The sequence below is a fragment of the Engraulis encrasicolus genome, chromosome 11 (assembly GCF_034702125.1).
Source record: "Engraulis encrasicolus isolate BLACKSEA-1 chromosome 11, IST_EnEncr_1.0, whole genome shotgun sequence".
In the NCBI taxonomy this organism is placed as follows: domain Eukaryota; kingdom Metazoa; phylum Chordata; class Actinopteri; order Clupeiformes; family Engraulidae; genus Engraulis; species Engraulis encrasicolus.
Genome location: NC_085867.1, coordinates 47,240,762 through 47,250,761, shown reverse-complemented (window position 1 = coordinate 47,250,761; position 10,000 = coordinate 47,240,762). Strand labels below are relative to the sequence as shown.

The window sequence follows — 10,000 nt, the reverse complement described above, 5'->3', positions numbered from 1 at the left end:
GTGTGTGTGTGTGTGTGTGTGTGTGTGTGTGCGCATGCATGCTTGTGTGTGTATGTGTGTGCGTGTGTGTGTGTGTGTGTGCGTGCGTGCACTATAGTGTGGGGGTATATTTCGGAGAAAGGGGGGCTGGCGTGGTGTGCATGCTTGTGTGTGTGCGTGTGTGTGTGTGGTGTGTGTGTGTGTGTGTGTGTGTGTGTGTGTTGTGTGTGTGTGTGTGTGTGTGTGTGTGTGTGTGTGTGTGTGTGTGTGTGTGTGTGTGTGTGTGTGTGTGTGTGTGTGTGTGTGTGCGCACTAAAGTGTGGTGGTATATTTCAGAGAAAGGGGGGCTGGCGTGGTGTGCGCGCGTGTGTGTGTGCGCACACTATAGTGTGGGGGTATATGGTTAGCCTTACAGATCAGCCCTGGCTTCTCATCTGAGCCAGCCTCTGTAGAGGAGAGGAGGTCATATTAGAACCAGATGCAGCTGCAGCTCTCTCCCTATTGGGTTGCGCAAGTTGCCATAGAAATGATGAAGATGTTCGACCAGCATGTTAACTGCCAGCGAAAGCAGCCCAATGGGATCAGCCGCGTGCGTGCGTGTGCGTGCGTGCGTGCGTGTGTTTGTGCGTGCGTCCGTGCGTCCGTGCGTCCGTGCGTCCGTGCGTCCGTGCGTGCGTGCGTGCGTGCGTGTGTGCGTGTTGATGTACAGAAACCTGACCCAGTGCCTAGGGGCGCATGTGCTGCTGATTCACACAGTATAGATTTTGATCACGCTATGCACAAACACCATGCCACGCTGTGTGTGTGTGTGTGTGTGTGTGTGTGTGTGTGTGTGTGTGTGTGTGTGTGTGTGTGTGTGTGTGTGTGTGTGTGTGTGTGTGTGTGTGTGTGTGTGTGTGTGTGTGTGTGTGTGTGTGTGTGAAAGGTGAAAGAGGAGCTTGCAAATTAACATCAAGCAGTCACCTAAACCCCCTGCAAAAGGAACTTAGGTATACAGTATACTGTATGCTTTCATTAGCTATTTCCTATAGTTTAATTATGAAAAGAAAGAGACGCAACATATATAGGTGTGTACGAGTTAAGCCCCTTAACACATGCAGTTCCACCACTGGAACGTTGTAATTAGTGTTGCACCGATACCATTTTTTGGCCCCGATACCGATACCCGATACCTGGCTGTGCAGTATCGGCCGATACCGATACCGATACCGATACCACCCTATTTGAAATGTATATATATGAAGGGCTGTAGTGCATACTACTTGGATGTAAAATCATTGCACGGCTTCGTCAGGTTGCTGCCTACCTTTGTGAAACAGGAAAAAGACTAATACAAAGTGAATCCAGCAAAACTTTTTATACTTTTAAAATACCTCTATGAAATAACTAATTTCAAGACTGTTTAAGTGTCATGCAAGCACCTGTAAATGGTATCGGTGCCCTATTTGTTGGTACTCGCCGATACCGATACCACCATTTTAGTGCCGATCCACCAATACTGGTATCGGTATCGGTGCAACACTAGTTGTAATAGTCACTGAAAAAACGTCACTACCATAGTGCTACACCACAGTGCACAGTGCACAGGGCATTTATTAAAACATTACGGCTTGATCATTGCCATTCTGGTAGCAGCTCATTTGAAACAGGGGCTGTGTCTTAACCCTTTATAGGGCACTCAAGATATTTTAATATTCAATAGGTTTGATAGGATCCAGGCGAACTGCTGATTGGTCAAATGTCATGATGTCACTGTCTGTGTAAAAAGCCTGATCTCTCCTGATTAATTTGCTATTACACACGTGGTTGTACACTCTTGTAGAGAGGCATGGCGGGGACATTTTGTATTATAGGTGAATAGGTGGGGAAGTGATGAAATATACTCCTGCATTATAAAGGGTTAATATTGTTTTTGTTTGTTGTTTGTTTGTGTGCAGGGTAGGGCTGCACGATTATGGAAAAGAAATCATGATTATTTGGGTCAAAATCATGATCACGATTATTAATCACGATTATTGATTTTTGCATATTTTTTTTTAGAATTTATAACAAAAGGATATATAACCAAGAATGAATTATATACGGGATGAGCAAAATAAAATGAATTGTAATAATTATGTAAAGGGCAATAGCATAAAACTTAGGTGAACAGATTTCTGTACAGAAATAACAGCCTGTCAGTATGTTCTGGCTTCAAGGAGGCTCTCAAATGTAGGTGACTATTGCCACGGTTAAATCACGATTGAAATTCCGACTTCGATATCATGATTATATCATGATTTTCGATTATTTTCGATTAATTGTGCAGCCCTAGTGCAGGGTGAGCGTGGCTTTCACTGGAGTGGGCCAAATGACCATTATAGTTGCAATACCTACTCTGGCCTCCATTCTATACAGTGCACCTTTTTAATATTGTTTTTGTTTGTTGTGTGTTTGTGTGCAGGGTGACCTTGGCCTTCACCGGAGTGGGCCTGCTCGTGGTGCTCACCACTGCCATAGGCCTCCTTCCCAACAGCAGGTGAGTCCTCCTCATCAGGGCTTGACATTAACTTTTTCACCCACCGGCCACTGTGGCTAGTGGTTTTCCAGAGTCACTAGCCATTCAGGTATTCCACTAGCCACAGATTATACACAGATATACAACAAAGAACAGAATATAGGCTACTATGATGCGTATGTCATACCAAGGAATAAACTGCCAGCCAAGTTAGCTAGTGACACTGAAAGTATTACTAGCCAAAGGCAAGTTTCAGCAGCATTTGTCCTGTTGGCAGGTTCCAGTGTCAAGTCAGTGTCAGTGTCCTCACACAGCACAGCACCTACACGCACAGCACAGCCACAGCCTCAAAGAGCGTAGCAGGAGACAGAAACAGCCAGACAGACAGGCACGATGGAGCAAGACAGCACAGCCTCCGTATCAGACAGACAGCACTGCAGTGAGTAGACACACCAAGCGTCCAGACAGACAGGATGGAGCAAGACAGCACAGCCTCCGTATCAGACAGACAGCACGGCAGTGAGTAGACACACCAAGCGTCCAGACAGACAGGATGGAGCAAGACAGCACAGCCTCCGTATCAGACAGACAGCACGGCAGTGTGTAGACACACCAAGCGTCCAGACAGACAGGATGGAGCAAGACAGCACAGCCTCCGTATCAGACAGACAGCACGGCAGTGTGTAGACACACCAAGCGTCCGCAGCAGCCCCTACAGCAGATGGGCACTGGCAGCACCACTGCAGGTAGACTGCTAGACAGCCACCTTAGACTAGACAGCCACAGGTTGTTCCACAGCAGCTGTCATGTCAAGACAGGCCGCAAGCCTTCATCAGCACACAGGGAACAACTTCATCTGCAGAGCACAGCAGGAGGTAGCTGTTAGCTGCCACAATACAGAATCAAAACAAATTCAGATGTCACAGGACCAGCTGAACAGCCAGTAGAGGACATATATCTACTTAAAAAAACAAAAACCTCTAATCCCCCTTTTGCATCTGCAGCACTTGTTGTTCTGTATATTTCCTGTGCACTTCATATCTGCTAGTGATGTCGGCCATGATTATGTCCTCGATTGTGAGACGCTTTGCTTAAAAAGCGCCTGCCAAATGCAATGTAATGTAATGTCATGTTAAGTAATATCTCGACCAGTAGACAGAAAGCTCATGGGCGCCCTTGAATTAGTGCAGTGCACTAGCAGACAAATAATGTAGTAGTCTTGACGCAACACAGTATAGCATATGAATGAGATATCAGTCAGCAGACAAAAAACATGCCGTTGCACTGTTTGTTGTTTAACACAGAAGGGTGCTGTGGCGCAACGTGCTAAGGTACCTGATCACAAATGGTGCTTGAATGTCCAAGGGGATCCAGGTTCGATTCCAGCCTGGGGAATTAGCCTTACCCCCATCTCTCTCCCCCAGTCTCTTCCTGTCATCATTTTTACATTCCTCCATAAAATATAGCCCTTGTTTCCTCAATTTATAGCTTGACCCCCCCCCCCCCCCCTTTAATTTACATTTTTAAAAATAAAAGCCTCTCTTTTTGTAGCCTCACAGACGATGTCTCTTTATCTATGACAAATTTAGTTGTTTCTTTTTTTTGTATCTAAAACCTCCTTCAAAATGTAGCCTGCCCCTATTTGTAGCCTGCTCCAAACTAACTTTTTATTTGAGGAAATACAGGTTTATAAAAAAAAACACTGGCATCTAGCTCAATATCTGAGCAGTACATCAGAGGCCAGACGGCACAAGTCAAAGCCGCATTTAATGCAAAGCGGCAGATACACAGCGCCCACACACACACACACACACACAGCAGTCAAGCAATACATCAGCTCCACCATCAATTCGACAGACAGCTCAGCGGTGTTTAATGAGCACAGTAGCAGCAAGGATGACAAAGGCAGAAACACTCACAGCGGCAGCTGCCAAAGCGCACACACACACACACACACACACACACACACACACACACACACACACACACACACACACACACACACACACACACACACACACACACACACACACACACACACACACACACACACACAAGCATGAGCACACAGCTTACGTTCAGCTGTGGAATATGTCTTACCACAGAGAACGCCCAAGTTAATGTGCGTGCACGCACGTTTGTTTGTTTTTTACTCTTTTCTTTTTTCGCAGCACGAAGAACTACCTGAGCGAGAAGGTTCATCTGATGTGTTACCGGATCTGTGTCAGGGCACTCACTGCCATCATCACCTATCACGACAGGTGAGAACACACACACACGTCCACGCACGCACGCCCACACACACACGCACACGCACGCACACACACAGACGCACACGCGCACGCACGCACGCACGCCCACACACACACACACACACACACACACACACACACACACACACACACACACACACACACACACACACACACACACACACACAGGTGTGTTCCACCCTTTCCCAAAGGCACACACACTCAGATATTCACACACACACACACACACACACACACACACACACACACACACACACACACACACACACACACACACACACACACACACAGGTGTATTCCACCCTTTCCCAAAGGCATACGCACGCACGCGCACACACACACACACATACACACACACACACATACATACAGGTGTGTTCCACCCTTTCCCAAAGGCACACACACTCAGATGTTCAGACAACAATTGCTTTTGTTCTGAATCACCCATCAGTTAGTAATACATCGCAACACAAAGAAAGTATTAGTAGGTGTCATTTTCAAGTGTTGCAGGTTCTCGGAATCGGCATTTAGTTCAATGATTCATTCCCACCCTGACTAGGACCTCTAGCAGTGGTTCCTATTTGCTTTTCTTTTTTTATGTCTCGCAACAAAATGATTTTGTGGAAAAAAGGTTTGCACACTCCTTTTGGATATTTTTCTTCTTTTAGTTATTTTTTCTTTGGCAAGCATGATGACGTTTCAACCTCTGTCTTCCTCAGATTCCCAACAAAATGATAGAAAAAGGGTTTTAGTATGTTCGCAACTGGCTGTCCCACTAAGCTTGTTGACAGAACTTGGTCTGGCAGAACTTTAGTAGCCTGGAGACTGCATCAACATGAGTCTTTCCAATAACTCTGTGTACTGTGTACTACTGGGTAGAGCTATAACCAGAACAAAGAAAAGGGTCAGAGGGCTTCGGCGTTCAGTCAAGTTTTGGCAAAGGTGCTCTTTGGTTATCCTTTACTAAGGATCCATCCAGGTCAATGAAACATATCCAAGGCACTCTTCTTCTTGGTTAAAAAGCTTTTAATAAACTTAGCTAGTTCATAGTGGAACTGTTAAAAAATTGCCAACATGTTTGGCCTTCTTCAGTTTTACAGCCCTGAAGAAGGCCATTGTCGGCCGAAGCATGACAAAAAAGGTAACATCACAAAAAAGGTAACATTAGGGAATGGCCAGCATGAATTCTGGACATAAGCTACTAAAACAATATTACACAGTGCACCTTTTAAGAACAGAGAATAGACAAGGGTGGCCAGACTGACTGAACTCAAATGTCGGTGTTGCGTCACAGGGCCAGGGTGTGCTAGCCTGGTTATCATCAACATTCGAATCTCTTTGAGACTTGGTCTGACCAAGAGCATAACAATTAACGTTTCCCAAATGGCATGGTTGACCTGCCTCCCTTGGTTTGCTTATGGCTGTTTGCTTATCGACAAAGTGGGAAGAGTTCCCGTATATGCGGGAACTCAGAAAGTACTTGCATTGCTCTTGACCTGACTAGTTGCAACATTGGAAGTGTTGCGTCACTAGGAGGGCACAGCCTGGCTAAGCAAGCCCAGACTTGTGTGCCTGACTTTCAGTCAGCAACTGGAAGCCAAGTCCTCCTGACTCACTTTCCAAGGTCAAGCCACAGCCTACAAAAAAAAACGTGTAGAACATTTCGGTAAAATACAGCGTGGTGCCAGAGTCTGTACGACCCCAACAGATAAGGGCTGTCTTTTGTTGAAGGCGTTATGAGATCTTATCTTAAAGATCTATCCCACAGCTTCCTCAGACAAGAATGATCCAAGTCCAGTCCAAACACTGCAGTTTCAACATCTCTGGCTATGTTATTGCCTTGTCACTCAACAGCCGTTTTAAATCTCAAAACAGGCCGTCATGGAGCCTATGGAATAGACCCGTATCACCTGACGCCCAACTGCTTTCACTCACCGGCCTCTTGAGTGGGGTCATAGCAGGTTTCAGGCTCCCCTGCATTACTCCTGATGGCTGTTCCCATGCCCCAAAACACACACACACACACACACACACACACACACACACACACACACACACACACACACACACACACACACACACACACACACACACACACACACACACACACACACACACACACACACACACACACAGAACTTAGACACTATGGCACCAGGCAGAGGCTTGCTTGACTGCACTCTAGTATTGAAGCGTAACGTCCCGTGTGTTGATTTTTAAACCCTGTAGTAACTTATACATGGCTAGTCCCACTTCAGATTCATTTAACCGGGTCTTTAGGGCTGCCATTGTTCATTTCCTTTGGTTATTGGTGCTGGCTTAGTAGAGGTGTTCAAATTACACCATTCGCGATTACATCTTAACATAACTCTCTTTTCACTCGTCACTCAAAGGTGTGCGTAATAAGGGAGGGGGAGATCATTTCAATTTTTCATTTTCATCTAATTAGAATGTTTACATTCTTTCATTCCTCCCCTGCAGCAGGAAGAGGGAGTCAGTGAAGCTCATTGGTCAAGAAAAGTTTAGACGAGTTCAGTGTTCCGCAGGCGCAGCATATTTAGTAGTCAGCAGTCAGCACCCAAATTCTTTCTTATCTGATGTTGATGGCAGGACATGAGCATATAATGAGCATATTGGATTGCCGTTTTCTATGCTCCTTTCTGTATTCGGTGTTCTTCCTGCAATGTCTTACATTTAAAATCCCTTTTTGACTTTGCCACTTGTGATTTAGTTGCACTGGCAACTGTTCAATGAATAGAAACTTTTTTTATTTTTAGACAGTCGGTAAGACAGACAGACAGTAACGCTCGCTCACTTTTTCGACATGTGATTCCTACATAAAAGACTGTTGTCTATATATACCCTATTCTACTGGCAAACGTTCTGGTCCTTGGTCGCTTTAGCGCATATACATGCACTGAAATCACAGCCAGTAAATTTCCACCAGGGAAGGTGGTGTTGTAATGCCCGGGTAAACTCCAAAGAGTCTAAACTTTCCTCGGCCAATGTACTTCTTATCCCAACTGACTCCAAAGAGTGCAGACGTAAGCAAATGGACGGCTTCTTTGAGCTGAAAAGGTCCCCCAGATCCCTTTCAGGGATATAACTCCTGGTCTTCTATGTCGAGCAGAAACTAATGAAAGGGAGGCATGAAAGTAACCTCTTTCACGCTCCAAGAAGTCTGTATTTTGCCATGTATGTGCTCTTGGACGTCACTGGATAAAAGAGACAGCTAAATATAATGTAATGTAATGTAAAAAGAAGCCCAGTTGCTTACAACTTAAATCTTTGGATGAGGTGTCCTGGATAGGAATGAGAATCTTCACAGACCAGGATATTGGTAGGATGAACTGACCGTTGTGTTGTTGTTGATGATGATGATGTTGCAGTGAGAACAAGCCCCGGAACGGAGGCATCTGCGTGGCCAATCACACCTCTCCCATCGACGTCATCATCCTGGCCAGTGACGGCTGCTATGCAATGGTATGTATGTGTGTGTGTGTGCGTGTTTGTATTTGTTGGTGTGCATGTGTGTCCACTCCACGCCATGTGTGTGTGTGTGTGAACATATGTTTGTCAATTGAATTAATTTCTTTATTTACATCAGCCACAGGTGCATGGTCCATATCAAGTTATACAAACAGAGGGAACATAAATTATGTCATGTATGGTCGACAAAAGTCAGCCAATCATATCAAATGTAATCATTTGCGGATGTAACCATTTTCAAGTACTTTTGTTTGTGAGTTATCATGACTGTATTGGGAACCTGCAATAACTCATAATCTAGTGTCTACTGACTCCTTGACAGTGTTAATGATAAGCGTCTTGACTTGAGCTGTTGATTGTGTCTCCTGTTGTGGTAGGTGGGCCAGGTGCACGGCGGCCTGATCGGCATCATCCAGAGGTCCATGGTGAAGGCCTGTCCACACATCTGGTTCGAGCGCTCCGAAGTCAAAGACCGCCACCTAGTGGCCAAAAGGTAACAGGGCAGCTCTTCTTGCTATTACCAGGGAGGAGAGCATGGAGTTGCAAGGCTTCTACCAGACAGCAATGATGTGTTATTTATTACCCCTTGGAGAATTGCAGCTTTTTTTCAGATTACCCATATTTATTATGTATGCTTGTTTGTTAACCCATTTTGTCCTTAGCCCTTTTTGGGAAAGGGTGCCCTCTACCTATTAAATCCTAAATATCCCAGCCTCCGAAGCACATACAAACATGAAATGACTTGCGTTTAAAAGCTAGGACCCTCGTTTTGTTTAGAATGTGTTCATCAAGCAATAGCTTACCCACATTTTTTATAAAACAGCTCAAATCTCAAGAACCTGAATTCAGCGTATATGTCGCTCTCCAGGCAGGACACAATGGGTTAATTCTCTTCTCCCCCCCCCCCCAAGTTTCTGTATCATTTACATTTAGAATTAACTGATTCCTCTGTCCCGTTTTCTGAAACTATTTTCTCTTTCTTAGTTTGGTGTCAAAACGTGGCAAAAGAAGCCAGGTTCTGTGTGCAGTATGTTGTCAAACTGTGGATAATGTAACAGTTGGATGCAGTTTGTTCTCTGACCTTGACGTAGATGAGATGATGATTCGTTTCTGCTGGAATGCAGCAGGGTGATAAGGAAGGACACTTAGTTCTATCTGACCGTAAATCCCCCAACACCATGTCTCCCCAAAGTTTCAACCACTGAGAATGGAGGAGGAATGAGCAGATTATTAAATGTATGTGGTTTCCACTCTTGTGAAACCCCATGGTAGATAAGTTGATTAATATATCTGCTAGGTTTCATCTCTACAGTACTTGAGGATAAGCGTTCTTTGATTTTGACTTGTGAGTGTGTGGGAGAAACTGAAACAAATGTCATAAAATACTGGTAAAAAAAAAGTTTCTTTTCAGATGTTTTTTTACACGTCATGTCTGTAAGGAGTGTTCGTTTGGGTGTAGCCAAAATGGCACTGATCTGGTTTCCTGTGATCTCCTTTCCATTTTTTGCCTCAAGTACTGAAAATATTCTACAGGCCCTGCCGTGGCCATCCGATTGGGCACTTGCCTGTCATACGGCTGACCCGGGTTCGACTCCCGCCCCGGGTCCTTTGCCGACCCCTCCCCGTCTCTCTCCCCATTCGCTTCCTGTCTGACTCTTATGCTATCCTGTCAATAATGAAGTCTATAAAGACAAAAAAAAAAGAAAATATTCTACAATCTATGTCAGTGCCTCCTCCACATTCCCATGGGCAGGGCAGCCTT

At 45.1% G+C, this 10,000-nt stretch overlaps 1 protein-coding gene across 2 annotated transcripts in view; it reads left to right on the top strand.

The window, feature by feature from the left end:
- Positions 1-10,000, top strand: part of LOC134458460 (glycerol-3-phosphate acyltransferase 4-like) — a 34,336-nt gene that overhangs the window by 17,390 nt on the left and 6,946 nt on the right. For both annotated transcript variants that reach the window (XM_063210792.1, XM_063210790.1), the window contains exons 5-8: positions 2,423-2,497; positions 4,648-4,737; positions 8,139-8,232; positions 8,616-8,731. In XM_063210792.1, coding sequence (XP_063066862.1) covers positions 2,423-2,497; positions 4,648-4,737; positions 8,139-8,232; positions 8,616-8,731 — 375 coding nt within the window. The remainder of the gene's footprint in view (positions 1-2,422; positions 2,498-4,647; positions 4,738-8,138; positions 8,233-8,615; positions 8,732-10,000) is intronic.